Source organism: Oppia nitens, unplaced genomic scaffold (genome assembly GCF_028296485.1).
Source record: "Oppia nitens isolate AA-2021 unplaced genomic scaffold, nextdenovo-longstitch-racon4-pilon3 scaffold6_pilon_pilon_pilon, whole genome shotgun sequence".
Lineage (NCBI taxonomy): Eukaryota > Metazoa > Arthropoda > Arachnida > Sarcoptiformes > Oppiidae > Oppia > Oppia nitens.
This window is the reverse complement of record NW_026533250.1, coordinates 5,057,056-5,080,576: the sequence shown is the minus strand read 5'-3', so window position 1 is coordinate 5,080,576 and position 23,521 is coordinate 5,057,056. Positions and strand designations below refer to the sequence as shown.

Genomic DNA, 23,521 nt, shown 5'->3' with positions numbered 1-23,521 from the left:
TTTTTTATTAACAAAAAAAATGTTATTAATTTTTATTATTTTTAAATGTAGTAAATTTTTGTTTATTACATGATATTATTTTTGTTTCATTTAATTTTTCTACACAGAAAAAAATCAATATATTAATATTAATATAAAGTTATATATATATATTTAATTTTCAACTGTGTAAAAGCATAAATGTAATGATACACTTGATTACTGGCCAGGGATTTACACACATAAAAAATTGATAAAATAAAATAAAAAACAAATCAACGATACACTAATATATTTTGAAGATTTAATTTACATTTACAGTGACACCACATTTGTATGGGTATTAAAAAAAATGTTTAAAACATGTTTCTCTCTCTCTCTCTCTCTCTCTCTCTCTCTCTCTCAAAGCGTTAATTTAATTTTTTATTTTTCATATATTATTATTACTACTACTACTACAAGTATTATTAATCTCCACGACTTTTACCAAAAAAAATATATTAATATATTGGCACAAAAAAATATCATTTAGTTTTTTGTGTGTGTGTGTGTGTGTGTGTGTGTGTGAGTGCGGCCATCAAAATCATAGGGTATTACCCGCCGATACAGAAAAAAGATACCCTAAGCCCAGTGGGTCCAAAGTGCTTAATGGTTATATATAGGTGTTTAAGGAGGGGGTAAGGAAAGGGAGAGTAACAAAATGTTTTTTAATGTTTCAAATATATATATATATAGTATATATCTCACACATATTAATATTACATTATATACTTATAAACTAATATATAGTTTCATAACGTTTTTTTTTTGGTCTATTACTCTCTCCAATCTACAGTCTATTAGTGGGAAAAATATTATTTAGATATGAAAGTAGACCTCTCTCTCTTTCTCTCTCTCTCTCTCTCTCTCTCTCTCTCTCTCTCTCTATGTAGACCTGATAAGCAATATAACCGTTCATAAGGATCGGTAGATTCAAACATATACAGTCATATTAGTAGACATATACAAACCTATGTAATGCCATTATTATTATTATTGTGTAGATTAGAGTTAAAAACATATTTCTCTCTCTCTCTCTCTCTCTCTCTCTCTCTCTCTCTCTCACATACATAAGCTGAGACTAAGACATATTTATGTTGCTCACTCCTATCAATCTACCTGTGCGTTTTTATTTTTGGATAGCGCCCGATGATTATGGATTTGGTCATGCAATGGCATCGTTTAATATATCATAGATATACTGTATATATACTGTATGTACAATATGTATGTCTGCACAGATACATCATATATACATACATATCCAACAACACAATAGACACACTGACTCTAATATCATACCTAACCTTACAATGTTTAAAAGGAAGATAAAGTTTTATTATCTTTAATAACATATATATAGATATATAATGTTATTTTGTTTCATATTTTTTTCAGTGGTGGTGATGGCTTTCATATATCGACAAAAAACATGTATTTTTTCAGCCATTTCTCAATTTGATTACATTTCATCTTTTAAATACTATATATATATCTAAAAAAAATTATAACATAAAAAACATAAGGTTATGATCATCATTGGTATGTTTGATCACTGGTGTTGTTGTTTTGCTGTGTTTTTTTTCATTAAAGTATATATGAAATACTTCAAAAACATCACATATTATTCATCAGTAAAAAAACTAATAAAGTTAAGTTCAATGCAATCACATATTATATATATAAAGTTTGCAATATATATATAGTTTTTTGGCTCTCAATGTGTGTTCACAATATACAGTAAATTTATATATATGTATACTGTATATAAAGAAAATATCAAATGAGAGATATTTGAAGTAAAAAAAATCATTTTTTTTTCTTTTCATTTTAACAAATGATTAATGAATTTATTTCGGTTTTAAAAGTAATTATTTCGTTTCACTTAAGAGAGATCTCTTTTAGTTTGAGATATATATATATATATATAATATATATATATAATATAAAGGGACAGTCAGTCAGCAGTCAGACCCTCTCTCTCTATCTCTCTCTCTCTCTCTCTTAAATAATTACATAAAAATCTCTTAACACGACCAGTGATATCCATAGTTGACGACAAAAAATAAATATATTTTTATATAATTGAATGTCAGTTAACACACACACACACACACACACACACTCACACACATACATACCGGTACATATACATAGACACGATATATTCACCAAAAAAATAAAATAAAGACAAATGAAATAAAATTTTTAATTTAATAGTTAGATATAAAATTATATATAATATATAATAATTATAAAATAATCATATTTTTCTCTATATTTTTATTTCGCATTTATTAATCATGCATTCAATTTAGACACTAATTTATTGTCGTCTATATTATATACAATGTATATACTGTACTTTATATATATAATATATATATATATACATAAATATCTCAGCGATAATAGAAATGTTATGTTATTTTTATTTTGTTTTCATTTTTTTCTCTATTCACTGACAGTTATATTCATTATGTTTTTTTCTTAATTTTATTTCTAATTAATTTTTATTATTTCAATGCATAAAGATTTGGATATAAAAACATATATATATATATATAACATAATATAATAATAAAATAATAAGTGTTTGAAACAAAACAAAACAAAAAAACAAAATTAAATGCGAGAATTGTCTGAACTCTCTCATAATTTTTTTGCAAACAATATATTATTACAAACATTGATTTAAGTGGTACTACAAACAGTTGTAGTAATTTTTATGGACTATTTTGTTGATTATAAATGTTATATTTATATATATATAGATATAGATATACTGTATGTTTTCCGAGTGAGGGGTTGGGCGGGTATGTGTTAGTGAGTGAGTGAGTGAGAGATAGTAGGTATTGTTATATCACACATACACAGTATAAGTGATAGCACAGTAAGATAGATAGTTTTGGTGGTATTTTTGTGTATGTGTGTGGAGAGCACTGGTAGTACTACTACTACTACTACATCTACAACATGTACTCCTTTTTTTTTGTTGAAAATTAGATGAGAGTTGTTAGCTGTTTGTGTGTTGTTGTTGGCGGTGTGGTTGTGATGATGAATGTGTTATATATATATATATTTCTCACTCACTATTATATACTCACATAGAGAGGAAAGAGAGAGAGAGAGAGAGAGAGAGAGAGAGAGAGAGAGAGAGAGAGAGAGAGAGAGAGAGAGAGAGAGAGAGAGAGAGAGAGAGAGAGAGATTGTTATGTAATGAATGCGGACTATGAAAAAAATAGTAATGTCATTAGCGCTCATATAGCTTATAGTCAAGTGCTATCAGTTATACTGTAGTATATACGGCATATACAGTATAATAAATATTCACATCATAACTAGAAAACATACAGATTTTTATTATTATTTTTTTTATCTAACTAAGCAATACTACTCAATACACTACTATATCACATACAGTGTCTAAGGTAATGGCATAATGAAGTGTCGTGTCAGACCATCATCTTAATCATTTGGCACTCATATATCTTTCATTCCCAGCGCCTTTTCCTAACTGATAGATAGTCAGTCACTACACACACACACACACACACACACACACACACACACACACATACATACAAACTTAATCCCTTACCCACAGCTGCCTTTCCAATGAGTTTTTTTTCTCTTAAATAAAATAAAAAGTCAAGTATAGACGGTATATAAGATATACAGTATTTATAAAGTTTAGACACTTTATGCTTATTTACGATGAGAGATATGAACTTCAAATTACTTGATAGATATATCCAGTCATCTCAACAGTTATAATGAACAGCTGTTTATAATATACTAACTTTTTTTTTAAACCAGACATCAATGAGTGTGTGTGTGTGAGTTAGATAAATAAATCATTGACTGATTAGTGTGAGTGAGTGTGTGTGTGTGTGTGTGTGTGTAGCACTTTAATATACTTAAAATCAATTGTGTGACAAAACGGGTCCATTATATCATATATATATACTGTATGTGTGATATTTAGCAATGAAATAATTATCAATTATAAGGCAATTTTAAAAAAGCCCTCTAACTTTATATATATATATCATATATGATGTATATTCCTGTTTATTATATTTACTGTATATATGAAAATTATTTTATAGTTGTTTTTCCCGTTATTATTAAAAATATTATTATTGCACAGACACACACACACACACACACACACACACACACACACACACACACACACACACACACACACTCATTATCCATGCGGGCCCATTATCAGGGTCTCTAATCAAAATGAGTACATATCATACATACACACAGTTTGTTTTCACACAGATATGCCATACCATCGCTCAGAAGCACCGGAGAGAGAGACAGAGATCTGGCATTTATTTATTATTTTCCTTAATATAATGAGTGTGTGTGTGATGTTTGTGAGAGAGAGAGAGAGAGATGGGTTGAAAATAATTTATATACTACTCATTCAACTGCTATTTATTAATATGTGAAAACTGAAACATAAATATTGGTTTTGACTTTTGAAATATATATATATGTAAACTATGAAGTACTTGTATTTTATTGCCATTCAATATAATATAAATTTATATATATATATATATTCAGTACATTAGTAGTAAATAAATAAATTAATGTTTGTTTGTTAATACAGTATTTGTTTATACTGTAAACCCCCGGAATCCATAATAAATATATATATAATAAATTCATTATAATAATTAACGATTGGTTTTATATATATATATATATATATAGTCGCTTAACATACCAGTGTATGTCCTAAATATTGCACACTTGTATTATCTTATATATTAAATACTATAGATATATAAGTTTACAGTAATATATTGAATATATAACAAAAAATAAATAAATAAAATAGTTTATATAAACCACACACACACACACACCACATAGTTTGCATAAAATTTGCATCAAATTTATTTATTAATATACGGCACACACACACACACACACATACATATATAAACTTAAACAAATAATATCCCATAACATTATCATCAACAACAACATCATCATCATCTACACAACAATACCAACAACAACAACAACATCAAAGCACTGGTAATTTATGGCATATGTTGGTTAGTGTGTGTGTGTGTGTGTGTGTGTGTGTGTGTGTGTGTGTGTGTGTGTGTGTGTGTGTGTGTGTGTGTGCGGTATGTTATATAAAATATATATATATCTTAGACTACATGAAAATCGTTAGTATCATCAAATAAAATCTTGAGGTTAACCTAATTTTATATATCAAAAACATAAGAGATTTTTTTATTTATTTATTTATTTTTAAAAAAATAATAATTTAATGATTTTTATCATCGCATGTGTGATGAGACTAAACATTACTATAACAATATACTGTATATCATATATATATATATATATATATTTAAAAAACCACACACACACACACACACAAAATAAAATGTTATGTTAGCTTATATAATAAGTATAGTAAAGTACAGTGTCTGTGATATATTAAAATAATAACAAATAACAACAACAAAAATCTATATAAAATTCAAACTTAAAAAATGCAATATTTTACAGCATATTCTCTATTTATTTATATTATTATTATTATTATTATAAAAGTTAATCAAAATTCACAACAAATGCCATTTGAGTTTTGTATTCAATTTCAATATATATATATATATTTCTATATATTTATAAATATCTTACTTATTATATATACAACTCATATATTTTGTTGTGTTTGTATACAAACATTTTAGTTGTTATGAATTTTAAACGATATGTTTTTATTTTGTATACACATAGATATACCAAAGGGATTGAAGTAAAAAAAAACTATATTTTCATATATATTCAGTACTGTATATAAATCATACATATTATTCATAAAAAAATATATACAGTTTTTTTTTTGGTTACAATTTCTATGAGTTTGTCTGAAAATTCAAATCATTTCTACAAATAAAAAGTTGAGAATATATATGAATATCGTCTCTCTCTCTCTCTCTCTCTCTCTCTCTCTCTCTCTCTCTCTCTCTCTCTCTCTCTCTCTCTCTACTCTCTTAAACACAAATATTAGTGAATAAATTTTCAATACATTTCTAATAGTAATACTCATATTGTATATATTAAATCGTATATATACTGTATATATATTTTTTAATATAAATAAATATATCCATGAATTTTCACATATCTTTTTTATGATTCACTTAACATTAGAGTACAGTTTATGTGTGTGTATGTGTTATATACAGTAGAGTTGTCATTGCATTTTTCAAGCAAATACACACAAAAATAAGTGTCGACTCTTATATCTATAATATATATATATATATATAATTTACACAATAATATATCGGGAAATTGGATATGGATTTCAATACCGAAATATATCACCGAAAAAAACACTCGTAAAACAACAGTACAGAAAAAAAAAGATTTTTTTTTAGGACACAAAATACCATATTTAGACAATATTTTGTTTGTTGAAAACAATTGTATCGAAACTAATAGTTATTGTATTATTTTATTTTTTCTCTCATTTTCATTGGTTTTGAGTGATACGGACACTAATATACAGGGATATGTGGGATCTGTGGTTAAGTGTTGTTCAACACAACACATTATTGTCCTACCATTCCCTATCAGCCCATACCGTACCGAAATCGGGTATAATATATGTATGTATGTATGTATTCATTTCGTATGACTGGACATATATAATATTTGTTAAGAGGACAGACACACACACACACAATATATATATATGATATAAATGTAGATATCATAGCGTTTATCAAATAAGTTATATATTATTATGAATAGAGGAAATCTGTGGCCAAACATCAAGACCGACATTATTTACAAGAGTGCTAACAGTGCGCTAACCAGTAGTGCTAATAGAGACGACCCTATTATTTGAGTAAAAAGACTGTCAAAGAGTAGTACTGTACTGTACAAGTAGTATACACTGTATGAGAGCACCGGGATTAACGACAAACAGATGCTATTTTAACGAAAATAGACCACAAATTTGTTTCGCATCAGATTTTTGTTTCCTAACTCCCTGTACTCTCTCTCTCTCTTTCTCTTAATCATTGACAACATATTGGAGCCGAAAAAATCTTTACGCAAATAAAAGCTATATTTTTTTCGCCCGCAATCGTAAATATTATATGAATTGTTAGCGAAAAGACGATTGTTAGCAGCGATCACAGCCGACCTTCAAGCGGACAGTTAGCTTTTGAGAACATCACATGTTATTTATATACATTTTTTGTTAAATGTCTCATTCAGCAAATTTTTCTGTGTGTGTGTGTTTAGTAGGTCTATCCCTCCCCCCCGAAAAAAATCTATCCATACATACATACATTATTAGATACTACTGTTAAAAGTAATCAATTGTGTGTTTGTCATTAGTAAGTAGTCTACTACTACTACTACTATTACTTCACTGTGAGTTGTCTATCATTGTAAACCATACATACATCCCTGAGCCAACAAGCTGTCGACTTGCTGATAAGCAGCTCAGGGATGATGATGATGACGATGATGAGGACACTGACAACAAAGTTAAGAGATATATAATAACCCTCATATTTAGTGGTGTCTAAAGGGCGCCCCCGGTATATGACAGTACTGGAGGAAAAAGAGAGAGAGAGAGAGAGAGTATTATGGGGTGTCATGAGATAAGTAGTGGTAATAATAATAATAATATTTGATTTGTTTTTCCTATTTTTCTTTCCCCTCTCACCACTCATTCATATATATCTATTGATTTGCTTCTCATATTTTTTCTCTCTCTTCTCTCATTTATCTCATCGACTAATCGACTAATAGTTAAGACACTTAACAGTTCACACACACACACACACACACACACACTGTAGCAGAGATCCAGTTCCTCTGGTAAAATAAAAAAAACTACTGCCAACACAACCAGTCCTATCAGTAGACTTCCCACTCGATTCCCAGAGTTTTCTAGGACTCTCTTATCTCCCGTACCTCTCTATAATCGCTGTTAATCCACTTTTTTTTAAATTTTAAACAAAATTACTATCTGTTAATTACCATTGAATAAAAATTTTCAGTTTAAATTAGTTTAAGTTTGGTTTGGTTTAGTCAAAGGGGCCAGAGTTAGCTTAACAGTGATAGAGTATTATTATTAGTATCACTGTTATTATAATTAAGTTTTACAGAAAGTTAGTGCTAATAATTTTTTTGCGGTATATAACTATACTTATAATTGTTATACTGCTATAAATTGATATATCTTTTTTTTGACAACACATATGTGTCCCTTATTTTTGTGTGTATGTGTGATGTCATCATTGAATGTCTTTACACTTTCTAAATGTACTGTAAAGTACATATACTGTATGTATGGTTTGGCACTGATATCAATGATGAATATCAAGCTTATTGTGCAGATGCTGTTGGTGCTCATGTATGTAGAGTATGAGTGTGTGTGTGTGTACCGGAAACACACTGATTATATACTAATACATTAGATAGACATAAATTTAATATATATACTGTATATATCTTAGTTAGGGCACACACACACACACACACTCATAATTCACGATGTATTGGCAGTAAAAGTTATGAGAGTGAGAGAGAGAGAGAGAGATACATAAGCTGATGGGCACAAGTAGTTTTTTAAAAATATATATATATTTAATTAATTTCAATCTCCACGAGAAAGAGAAACCAAAAATAAAAATGAAATTTTAATTATATCTTCTGCTGAGTTGTAATAAATTATATTGCAATCCATAAGACATTTATATATATATATATATATTCTCTCTCTCTCTCTCTCTCTCTCTCTCTTCTCTCTTTCTCTCTCTCTCTCTAACTTTGATTACAGGACACATTAAAATTGAAAAAAATAAAATTATAAATTTATATTTCGTCTTAAATGTTATGAAAAGAAAAATTTATTGAAATAATATATATATTATGTAAAATGTATTAATTTTGTGTTAACTATTTTTTTTTTGGTTACTAATAAATATCCAGTTTTTATTTAATACTCTCTTTTTTTAATATAATAAATATAATTCTCAGACATTTTAAATCCAACTAAAATCTTGTAATTTTTTTTTCGTTGATATCATATATACATTTAGTGTACATTTTATTATTTTTTTTGTCTCAAAGATTTAGACTCATTTAAAGCGATTATATTAACAGTTTTTTTATCCAACCATTTTCTATGTCCTTTTTCTCCATGAGACTAATCCCTGTCCTCTACACACACACACACACATACATACCATACATCTATATCCAGACAAACACATACAGAGAGAGAGAGAGAGAGAGAGAGAGAGAGAGAGAGAGAGAGAGAGAGAATCTATGACTTTGTGGCAGAAAAATATATGTGAAAAACAGATCAGTTATTTCATAGCATTTACTTATTATATATACTTTTTTTTCGTTACTTTTTTGCCACAAAAACTATGCATAAAAATCACTAAATCTGATGAATTGCTACCAATATATCAAACATTTTGTTGTTGTTGTTGTTGTTGTTGCCATATATTAGGCACTATTTAGTAGCAAAAAAAAAATTTTTGTGGCTATTTTTGTATTATGTATGTATGTAATCATTATTATTTTTTTTGTGTGATTAAATGTTTCAAATTCAAACTAACAAAACTATTTCGACACATAAATACAAGACACACATCTATTAGATGGCTATTTGTTAAGCTATTTAGTGGCTAAAAAATATTTATATATATTTTTTTGTGGGTTACAATACCACTAAATTATATATATATAATATAGAAATATGCCTATCGTCCCCTAACCCCCCCCTCCTTCAAAAAAAAACATAATGATCCCACTCTATCATATTTGTAGACCCCCATTATGATTGGTATAACAATTTGTTGCTGTTTTTTTTGGTGCCATCCATTATGTAATTTTTAGTTTCACTCAATATTATATATGTATGCATTAAAAATTTATACAAACATTACATAATATTAACACAATGCAAACAAATAGATAGAAAAACTTTTTATTTTATATATATATATATATTTTTTAAGAAAAATGCAAACATTTTTTACACACAATTATCTCTCTGTGTGTGTATGTGTTGTGTAGTTATGGGATGTTAAAAAAAGTCATTAAATATATTTATATGATTTTTTTTTTAAAAAAAGTATAACAATTGTTACAATATAAGTGATGTGCAAAAAATTATCATATATTTATTTTGATATTATTTATATATAACTTATCTTTTTGACATTATATGTATTGTATACATCAAAAATAGTTAGATATAATAGTCTAGCAAAAAAAATTGTGCTGTATTTTGTGATAATTTTATTTTATATTTTTTATTGTATAAAACTAGAGAGTTCAATATAACCAGACAATAATAGTAATACTAACAACAACAACAACAACAACAGTAACACAAATGTTAAACATTTAAATCAAACAAACAATTTCATGGATAAAGAGAGAGAGAGAAAAAAAAAACTAGTGTTTCAATTGAGAGACACTTTTAGTTTTTTTTTGTTGTTGAATACTATAGCAAATGTTTGGGAAAATTTTTTCAATGTTTTCAAATTGTGTGCGACTATTGAAGGCAAATGTACTGTCAGTTTATTATTATTTTATTTTTTTCATTTGTAAGGTCCTTATGTATAATATATCTATCTATCTATCTTTATCTCTCTCTCTCTCTCTCTCTCTCTCTCTCTCTCTCTCTCTCTCTCTCTCTCTGTGTGTGATGGTTAGGGCCTATCGGTTCTGGGAGTCACGACTTTCCATCATTTTTTTTTTTTTTGGTGAAGAACCTGTCACGCAATTGTGTCTATGTATTAACATGTGCTACATAGATGCTACATGTGCTGGTAGTAGTAGTAGTAGTAGTAGTAGTAGTAGTAGTAGTAGGTATGGTCAGGTCTATGGTATACACTTGTAGTATACATCAACAAAAATATATATATAAAATAAAATATGTATATAACATATGAATTACAATAACAAAACGATATACACATACATAATACATATGAAAAATAAATAATAAAAAAACAATTTTTTGTTTTATATATAAAATACATTTGTTTCTTAAAATATCTATTCAAACACTTTCTCTCTAACTCTCACTAACTTATATTATATATATATACATAATAATGATAATAATACAATAAAATAATATATATATACAGTAAATATATATATATAAAAATGATATAAAAATAAAATTTTATCGCAAATATAGTTTACTTATTATTGTTTGTTTTTTTGCACACATCATCTGATATGATAATAGTCTCAAACAATTTGTTGACCATTTTTATTCACACCATATTTATTATATATATATATACAATATATACTGTATATATTATACAATAAAATAAAATTCAATAAAATAAATATTTTTTATATACACTAATTTTTGTTGTTGTGTTTTTTTGGGTTCAAATCCTACTTATTGTTTGTTAAATTGTTAACATTATTATTATTACTATATATTACAATATATTTTTATTACATTACTACACGATTGGTAACAATGTTTTATTTTTACTGTGTGTGTGTTATACTTGTTATAATTTCTCATTTTTTAATAATAATAATAATAATAAATAAAAAATATATAATAACATAATGTTTTATTCACTTATTATTATAATAATAATAACAATTACTATTTCATCACATATTGTTAGCTAACATTAAACCAAATTATAGTAATAATAATTATTATAATAAGATTATAAACAAATAAACAAAACAAAAACAAAAATAAACTATTTTTTTTAAATAAAAGAGGATTTTTAAAAATAATTTTTTTTGCTATCGTATAACATGTTTATAATTATGTGTATATAAGAAAATAATAATAAATAAATAAAAATAAACATTTTTTTCTCTTATGTTTCATTAAATAGAAAAAAACATAGAAAACAATGATTTTTTTGTAATATAATATATGCATATTTGGTTCACTAAATAAAGATTTTTTTCTTACTATAATATTATTTAATAATTGTAACCCAAAACTAAAGCAAACAAACAATAATAATATAAAATTAATAACAAAACAACAAAAATTTGACAATAATTTTCTAATTAATTTTATACGTAAATTTTATTCAAATAAACAACAACAAACAAAAAATAATAAAATTAAATCAAATAAAATAAAAATTTAAAGAAAAATATATATTTTTTTTTGTGTGTGCATAAAGTTTGTTTTAATTTTTAACCAAAAACTATTTAGCCAAATATGGTTAAAAACAATATTAAAAATTTAAATACATATATATATATATCATAAATTTATATGAGTATATACTGTATATATTAAATATTATATAAACAAATTAATTTTTATATTTAATTTAGTCTCTCTCTCTCTCTCTCTCTCTCTCTCTCTCTCTCTCTCTCTCTCAGTCTTGTTATTATAATAATTATTATTATTTATTTAGTTTGTTGTTGTTATCCATTAATTTTAATGAATTATAACAGACAATGAAAGGAAGTTTTTTTTATCATTTTTGATATAAACATTAAATAATATATTTATATATATATATTTATATATCACACAAAACATTATTACTTAATAATAATTTAATATATTTCAGTACATATAAACTACAGTGAAAAAAATAGCAAAAAAATATATATAATAATAATGAACAGTGTATTCAAAAATCATTATTCAATGTCTTGTTTTGTGTACACCATTATAATAATGTTGTCCTCAATTTTATATACAGTATTTGTTTTATATTTAATAATAATAATAATAATAATAATACAGTATTTTGTAAATAACTTTTTTTTTGTTTGTTGAGTACATTAAAAATAAATACTATATTTTCTCATTAATCCAATCCTTTTTTGTTGCTTTTAATTTACTGTATTATATAATACAGTATATATATATTATATAAGTTACTCTACAATATATATATGTGTGTAAAATAATAATAAACATTATCATTATTAAATAATAATGAATTTTATCTCTAAACACATACACACACACATAACTATCGCATGATTTAACTGTTTTGTAAGTTAATCCCACAGTAATAAAAAAAATATCTGATATATTAAATGAAAGCATAATAATAATAATAATAATAATAAGTTAAAACATATATCAGTCATTCATTGATTTTATTTTTTTTCATTCATTCACATTGAAGTCAAACTCTCATACAATGTTCACCAGTTGTTGAATAAGAAAAACGATATTTTTTAAAAAATAAATATATATTTATTTTCACCTCAAATCTCAATACCAGATAAAAGATTGAAAAAAAAAATTTTGAGACAGGATTAGTAGTTTTTTTTTCTTTAAAAAGTCCAGTTCCTTTACACTACTGTTTACTATATAAGGTGTTGGATAAAACATAAACTGTTTGCGAGAATAACAACAAAAAAAAAGTTTTTATTTCAGGAAATCTTTGAAATCTTATCCGACAAATAAAAATTGATACATAAAAAGGATTAGCCGGCTCTCAGGTAGTCAACACAAAAGATACAGGTAAGCTAAAAAATGGTTGTCCCACAATCCCCTCCCCTATATCACCCCAAAACCATAGCTAAACACATCAATTGGGATCCTAAAACCATAAGCAGTTTAAACACTATTTAATGAAAAATTATACTTTTATTTTATATTATATATAATATATACACACAGAGAGAGAGAGAGAGAGAGAGAGAGAGTATATGTCATTGAATTGTGAATGTCTTTTGTATATCAAATTGTATATAAAAAATTTTTATTTTATCGTTTTATGGGTTTCCTCATTGTATACACATAGAGTAGGTATGTCCTTCTCTCTATGGCAAAAATGTCTTACGCTATGCGATCGCATACAATAGGATTTAATACTTTGAAATGTCGTTTTTTAAACATTATAAATAAATATACATATATATTATACATACATATGCCAGGGCACTGGTAGTTCACGAGCCCACCAATATATATATATATATATATATATATATATATATATAACTACTAACTAACTACTGGCTTGTCTATTGTTATAGACAGATTTTCTAGCCAATAATCTCTATACCGGTGCTCGCTAGCCTACTACTAGTATGTCAACTAAATTTTTGCCTCCATGTGCCCTCCCGACCACTATTGTTTGAAAGTGTCATTTTGCGTAAAACTTATGTCAAACCTCACTAATATATCAAATCTAATCTCTCATTCACTTTTTTTTTCGTCTTTCTCTCTCTCCCTTTCCATCCCTGTGCTTATATAAGTTATATGTGGTGTCTAACCTATCCAAACACATACACTACTCACTTATTGTAGACATACTATCACATCAAAGAAAATTATTTTACTGTACAATGATTTTTGCAACTATTGAATGAATTGAATGAAAAACTTAAAAAAAAAATAAAATAAAAATTCTCTCTTATATACTGTTGTTGTATATATAAGAAAATTTTTGATGCAATTTTTTCTCACTCACTATATTTACTGTATATATATTTTTCGTCTCTCTCTCTCTCTCTCTCTCTCTCTCTCTCTCTCTGTACTATCATATCATCATAAGAGTGTATGACTTCCCAGTGAATGATAGAGTAAACTTCACTTTTTTATTGTATGATATACTGTATATATATATATATATATATATATATATATATATATATATATAAAATATATATATATAGCAATAGATGAGATGTGTGAGTGAATGATAGGGGACTGGTATGTCTCGCTTCGGTCGCTTTGCAACACAAAGATTGAGAGCAAACACACATACTGTAGATAATATGCTGTCTATATATCTATGTGTGTGAGAGAGAGAGAGAGAGATGAGAAAAAAAATAGTTTATTTGTTGCACTCGTATGTTATGGTCGACTGGTTTGGCAAATAGTTTTTCTGACTTTTCAAACTACAAAATCTTGAAGACGTTTTTTTAGTGCCACTCTATCAGTGCAGTTGGTGTGTGTGTGTGTGTGTGTATGTCTGTATAGTCAAGAGGTTGACTATCACTATCTCTATCGCACCGATACTACTACTACTGGTAGTCAAAGACATTTGTGCACTAAGATTGAGAGCATATTCAAACATATTATATATATATAATATAAGAGATGGTATCCAAACAGTTAAATATTACACTTCATGGCTGACACCCCCACTACTCATCTAGAGATATGCCACACATTTTTACATACATATCACACACACACTTACACTCTCCTCCTCTCATATATATATATATATATATATATATATATATATATATATATATATAGATGAAGTGCCAGTAATTATTAAGAAACACAAACAAAATATGCCAACAATTAGTGGCATTTTTCTCTCCAATCAATGAAATACAACAGTAATATGAAAGCTATGAGAGAGAGAGAGAGAGAGAGAGAGAGAGCACTGATAGCTTTTGCTTAAACTGTATGTATGTGTAGTAATACTACAGTTTATGACTAACGTTATGGGCCTTTAAGTTAATGAGTCGCCGGCTTTTCTCCAGAAAACTCATTTGTGCGACACATTTGTGTTGTTTTGTAATTATCTCTTAGTTTTCTCTCTTTCTTTCTCTCTCTCTCTCTCTCTCTCTCTCTCTCTCTCTCTCTCTCTCTCTCTTTCTTTCTTAGTATATATTAGTTTGTTTCTAATTTATTTTTCATTTCAATTTCACTTATTATTATATAACACAAGTACTGTACAATAATAATAATAATACAACGCTATTGTTATTTCAGACATCACTTAACACACACATCACTTATAAGTTACAATACATTTTATTATATTATATACTGTATATATATATTATTTCTCAGTAGAAAAAATAAGAAATTAAAACTTAATTAAAACTTATGTCGAAAAAGATTTTTTTTGTGTCAGAAAAATAAGTTTTTGACATTTTTTTTAAAGGTATGGACTTTATTATACTGTATATGAGTTTTATTTTGTTTTTGTTGTTTGTGTTTCTCTTATTTTAATTATTACTAAAATTGTTTATATTATTATTATTATCAACAGTCTATTATTGTTTTTCATACTAAAAACACATTACACATAATAAAAAAATACAACAATATATATGCCTCCAAAAAAGGCATCAACTAAAACATACATACAATATACAGTATTATACATACATATATATACGGCTAATGTTAGTAAAATAAGAAATGGTATAAAAAACTTAAATAAATTTTTTGAGAAAAATAAAAAAAACACAAAATTGAAAGGAATTTTGTTGTGAATGAAATGTGTCTTACAATTGAAAAATATATATCAAAAAAAGTCTCTCTCTCTCTCTCTCTCTCTCGTGAATTGAAGTCAAGTTTGAAATTAAATTTTTTTTCAGCACCAAAACGATAGAGAATTATATATATATATATATATATATATATATATATATATATATATATATATATATATATATATATAGAGAGAGAGAGAGAGAGAGAGAGAGAGAGAGAAATAGAGAAAGAAATAAATATATAAAGTTTTCTTTATATTTTGCCAAAAAAAGGTATAATAAATGCGAGAAAAAACCTATTGGTATGTGTCATATATATATATATATCTATGATATGGGTATATATATATTTATTTTGGTGTGTGTGTGTGTTTAAATTATGCTGGCAGTGGCATAAAAAAGTAAAAGTAATAGTGCACACATATTGTGTGTATATATATAAAATTGATTACAATTTTTTGTTTGGTTGGTTGTTATTTCTTAAAGTTTAATTTATCTTTATTTTTGTTGGTCTAAATTGTATTGATAGGTACACCAAAAAAAAAATAAAACAATTTATTTATATATATCTTAATATATATTAATATATAAGAAATGTAAACCCAAAATATTTCTAGTTATAGTTTAGTTAATATAAATTTTGTTATTATACAGTATATTATACTGTATATTGAAACTAATATATCGGATACTATTGATAGTATTGTTTGTTTCCATATTGTAATACTGTATTATATTATTATTATTATTTGGTAGCAATACTATTAAAAATATACAGACATATTACTATACATATTGTATATATTTATTTGAAAATTGATATACAATAGAGAGGTAGAGACTAAAAATATTTGAATGAATTATAATTTTATTTTATTTTTGATGTCTAATAGCAGAAAATGTAGTTTTTGTTGTTTAGTTTCTTTTTTTTTGTTATATTCAACAATAATAATAATAAATGGTAACATATTTTTGGTTGCACTGGTAGTACCGGTATATAATTGTTAAGCTCAATTGCACCGGTATATAAGTTTCATATATTGATATATGTATACATTAATATGTTTGTGACTAGTGAACCGTACAATTTGAGCTAGTATAGTTTTTTGTTGTTAAGTTGAATAAGTCTAATTGTATTGAATGAATTTGCCAGCACAATATGTATATATATATATATATCCGAGTAATATGTTTGGTAGGTATGAGCTCAACATAGCACACACGCATATACAGTACAATATAATTTATATATACATATGAATTGATGGACACACACTAGTTTTAGCACACAATGGTTGCGTTTGACAAAATGGACCAATTTAGGTTAAACGATTTATTGGGGAAAGTATAGCATTTTCTTTATTGTATAGTCCGGGTGCCCCCGCTATGAACATACATTTTTGTTGTTGCAATAGATATGTATTGTAGGTATAGTATACTGTATCGATATATATATATATATATCTGATGTCGGTGTGGACAACACCGGTAACAATGGACACACACACAACCAACATATATATACAGTATATATAGCCAGCAAAGTGCCTGTGGGTTATGGCTATATGTAATGGCAACTAAAGTGAGGAACGGCTGATATAACACACACACATATACACAAAATCCCTATGAATTTATTGCTCTTAAGCCATAGCCTACCAGCTTAGAGGTGTTGAAAATCTGGTCTCTCTTTTGATTTTGATTTTTTTTTCAGTCAAATCTCTCTCACTATTGTTGATGGCATTTATCGCTTGGTGTGAATATTAGCCCTGTGCTGATTGAACAGGGACAATAGATTTGGCCGAAAAAAAGCCTATGTGTGTGCGCTTTTCACAGTTTTTCACTGAAAAATGTATTACTGACAGTATAGTATCACAACCGTATAACTATCGGACAAACACATTTGGGGCACATATACCTTACACACACACACACACACACACATACATACATACAAACAATACACACCAATTCCGGACAAATAATAATAAATAAATGGAGAGATTAGTCGTCACCAGAGATGGATACCTATTGTATATAGTATTTAGCACTAGTGGTGATGATGGCTGGAAAGTAAACTGACCCCCAATTTTTGTGGTAGTATAATGTATAACATTTAACCAACAAAAAAAATGATGGCCAGTAAAAATGCTAACTACCCTTTTCCTTGTATGCATAGGTAAACCACAGGTGTGTATACTTAAGTCGACTTTTTCCTCTATCCCTGTCCAGTGTTGTAGGTGTGTGTGTGTGTGTGACTACTAATAACATTATTGTCATTATATATAAATTTGTGGCTATTTTTTCCAAAGGGCACTGGTATTTGTCAAAGTGATCATTGCTTTTATATATATGGTATATGATATATATAGTATACACTAAATACAATACAACACACATATGATATCAAGTTTCAGGTATTTTTTTCACACAAAAATCACATTTTAAATACAAAAAAAAAATTTTTTTGGATAAAATAGAGATTTGAGAAAATACAGTAATAAAACAAAAATTACTATTAATTTTAATATATATATATATATATTATGTATTAATTCACTCAACAACTATAACAACAAAAATTCATTGCATTATCTTTTTTAAAGTAAAAATTACTAATTTTTTTTAATAAAAAAAACACTTAATTTTTTAAATAATATTTATACAATCGAAACATACCTTTATTTTCTCCGTGTATAACAACACCGTTTGATGCGATGATAATGATGGTGAGCACCAGTATGTGAATCGATGGTACTGTTCCCATTATCATGGTCATTTTTATTTTGTTTTTTGTTGTTGATACACACAAAACTATAGTTCAATTATTTTTATAAATTTAGTTAAAACTGATGGCAAATTCAATCAATCCTTAATTGCAATTAATAAACCACTCAATTATTATTAGACATTAATTTAATCCATGAATTTTATTATTATTATTATTATTATTATTAGATTCACAATAAATAAATTGTTAAATAAAACAATATATTTATATGATATTATTATTTATTTTTTAATCCATTATATATTCAATCATCAAATATCCAATGAAACAATTGTAGTGCATTTATATATATGTGTAATAATTTTTTTTTTGGGAAAAAAATTATTTATACATTAAATACACTTTAAAAATAATTATAATAGTTATTATAATTATAAAAAGTTTTTTTTTTATTAAAACATTATTGAACACAAAATCCTTTTTATTTTTGTTTTTTATGATAATCTTCTGTCTATAAGATTCAACACATAAAACACACTTTTATATAAACACAATATATATATATCTATAAAACTCTTACAATTTTGTTGAATACATTGTGAAGATATTCACTGTATATAAGCATTGCATTCACTGTTTTATAATGTGTTGTACTGTACTGTACTGTATAGTTGAGGTACGGCTTTAAGCTTAGCATTCAATACAACGACTGATTTGAAGTTTTAGGCTAACGTTTCTTCACAGACATATAGCTTAGGCTCTCCTCTCTGTTCCTCACATTATTCCCTGGTATTGGTGCGCAACCTCTCATCACAACTACTACTACTACTAGTGCTGCTGCTGTCTAAACCTGTTATCAGTATCTACCGGTGCTCAAACATAAGGCCTAAGATACTACTAATGCCTTCTAGTGGAGACAAAAATATTATTTAAACATTTTTTTCTTTTATTAAAATAGACTAATTTTTGAAATCTTATGTAATTTTTGTAAAATTTTTACAGAATTTTTTGTTAGTTTATAAAAAAATTTAAACAATTAAAAATATTTTTATTTATCTATTTAACTATATATATCTATAACTTTTTCTGGAGGGAGGGAGAGAGAGAGAGAGAGAGAGAGAGAGAGAGAGAGAGAGAGAGAGAGATGAGGCATACAGACTAACTTTACGTGTTTTTCATTATTTGAATAAATAAATAAAATTTTTATGTATATTGTATTTGTCGACCAAAAAAAATAATAATAATTAATTCATTTATACGTTCAACGCTTTATATGCAAACACATACAACTGTGTTTGATTGCATGTATATACTGTAAGCCCATCAGCTCATCAATCCTTGTGCTCAGCATTTCCTTAATAATTACCGCCAGTTCTCCTCATTTCCATATTATCTTACGGTTCTCTCTCTCTCTCTCTCTCTCTCTCTCTCTCTCTYTCTCTCTCTCTCTCTCTCTCTCTCTCTCTCTCTCTCTCTCTCTATTCTATTCATTGGTTGATTATCATTAGTAAACAGAGAGAGAGAGAGAGAGAGAGAGAGAGAGAGAGAGAGAGAGAGAGAGAGACCACTAACTAATATTAGGAGGCATTATATGCAAAATATCTGTGCAAATTGTTATTATATAATACAACAACTATACCCATAATATAGATAACATGTGTGTATGTGTTTGTGTGTTTTGACTAACTGTGCTCATGGTATTGTATACCTTATTTAGTATGCATATTATACTTTATACTCTATATATTAGTTTTAGTAATACATTTGGCTTATACTGTATATACCTTTTTTGGTTTTATGTAATATATCACAGATTGTAATATGTTTTTGTTTTACATTTTACTGTATAATACAATACAGTATTTGTTTTTTTTGCAAAATTATATATTCATAATTTTTTCATAAATTATATCATATAATGTATTGTTATCTTATAAAATAAATGTAATCATATTTTTACTAAATATAGCTTACAATTGTCTATGGTTTTTATTAGCGTTGAAATTATATAAATTATCTATTTATGTATATATAGATAGATATAGTAATTTATATATATATATATATACACACAATGTTGTTATACATTTTTTTTTTGAAAAAATAGTGATTATAAAGCAAAACATTTTTTTTAATGTTTTAAGTTTCTCGACTAATATATCACATGAAAACAGATTAGTTTGCCTTAAATATACAGTATATATATCTATACAATACATACCTTATATAACATTTTTATTGTCTATTCATTAAATTCATTGAAGTTGTTGTTGTGTTGTGTTGTTGATGATGTTGTTGTTGTTGTCATTTCATTAATCGTTTTTTTTCGTTATTTTGCATTTCATTATTTATTTTATTTTTTTTAAACTAAAACCATAAGATTAAAGGCCTTATCTTTTCTCTTTTTAAGCAAAATAAAAAAAATTGATTGCCATTGAGTTCATAGCAAATCACTACTAATCAGTGTGAGAGAGATGAGAAAGAGAGAGAGAGAGAGAGAGAGAGAGAGAGAGAGAGAGRGAGAGAGAGAGAGAGAGAGCATATAAGAGAGTCGACTAAACCTTAAGAATAATTATTCTGTATTTAAATTCTTGTCATTCACTCTCATGATAGGCAACTCAAACAAATACACTAACAAAAAATGTTGATATCATTTATAATACAGTATATACAGTACTTTAGTATAAAATATATCACAAAATAAACTATACACACATATATACAAATCATATATATATATGTAATTTTCGGTGACTACAGTATACAGTATATATATATATATATATATATATAAGTTTATATATAAATTATATAATGTATAAGTATATGTATTTTTTGAAGTGGAAATCCTAATTAATGGATACAAACATATTTGACTGAAACAACATTTTTTTTGTATTTTTTTAAACTTATATATAATATACATATATATGATATACATAGCTGTCTGACTGTTTTATATACAGTATATACTGTAAAGGTATGGAAATGTATATACACTTTACAGTACAGTAAGTATATATACTGTATATTATATATAAAGTAACTATCGGTGTGTCTAATGGTCCTCTAACCTAACCTAACCATATCATATGAATTGATGATTTGTTTTTTCTTTATATATATATATATTTCAGACTATGGTTACCATCAATTGACTGGATATGTACTGTATAACTGATGAACTGATAAAATAATTTTTCAAATGATTTGCTTTTTTAAAAAAAAAATATCTATCATTATGTTGAATGTGTTGTCAAACAAAATAAATAAATAAATTTTTTTTAAAAGTTATACTAACTTAGAGAAAACATTATTATTATTATTATTATTAAATTCATTAGTTATGAATGCATTATTACATTATATTATAATAATATTTACATTAAGTTTTATTAATAAATTAAAGTTATTTTTTAAAAAATATATATATATATTATTATTAATATCATTAACTTTTTTCAAGCAAATAAAAACTATTTAAAAATATTTTCTTACGTTTGGAGAGAAACTTAATCAAAATTAATGATCATTTGTTTGTTATATACAGTAGTGTTGATACATATCTGTAGAGAATTTTTATTTTTAAAAAAAAGTTAATTTTTTTCTACTTAAAAAACATTAATTTACTTTATAATACAATATATATTTAAGCTGTAAAATGTAATTAATGGTTAATATCATTACAATTTGTATTAGCATTTGTATGGGTGACATTTATTTTTTTTTTAAAAAAGGACATATAGACCATAATGTACTGATGATAACACACACATACATACACAACAAACTACTTGTGCTCATCATCATCAGTAATGATGATAATAATATATGATTTTAAACTCATTGATTAATTATAACAATATTTATTTTGTGTGTATATGTTTTTTTTAACTAAATTAAAAAGTTTTTAGTTTTTATCCCAATACTAATCAGTACAGTCAACTCTCAATCAAACTGTGTGTGTGTGTGTGTGTGTGTGTGTTTGTGGACAGGGATTAACTTTAGTAGAGGTTTGTGAGGTCTGATATTCCTGGGCTTCTCTCATGTTTGCTAGCCGTCCAACATATTGTACGGTACCGTACAGTACAGTACAAGTAATCAATGGTTGAAATCTTATGGGAAAACTCATTATGATTACTGCAAATATTTCATATTTAAATTAAAAGTCTCTCTCTCTCTCTCTCTCTCTCTCTCTCTCTCTCTCTCTCTCTCTCTCTCTCTCTCTCTCTCTCTCTCTCTCTCTCTCTCTCTCTCTCTCTCTCTCTCTCTCTCTCTCTCTCTCTCTCTCTCTCTGTCATCAAAACTATAGTTGATTTCCTTTGCTTTTATTGTAATAATTAGTTCAGTACAGTGTATACATATATATACAGTATATAAATAGACTTTATATACTGTATATATTGTCAATATTATCAAATGTATACCAAATGTATATATACTTTATACAGTATTTATAGACTATTACGACAGTACAGTACAGTAAAAATATATAATACAATTTGAAAAACG

General features: G+C 26.2%; 1 protein-coding gene across 1 annotated transcript in view; it reads right to left on the bottom strand.

Annotated features, from left to right (window-relative positions):
* LOC128962236 (ephrin type-B receptor 1-B-like) overlaps positions 1-19,111 on the bottom strand; it is a 139,472-nt gene extending 120,361 nt beyond the window's left edge. Inside the window, exon 1 of the mRNA XM_054308597.1 lies at positions 18,958-19,111. Coding sequence (XP_054164572.1) covers positions 18,958-19,057 — 100 coding nt within the window. The 5' untranslated portion in view covers positions 19,058-19,111. The remainder of the gene's footprint in view (positions 1-18,957) is intronic.
* Between the last annotated feature and the right edge of the window lie 4,410 nt (positions 19,112-23,521).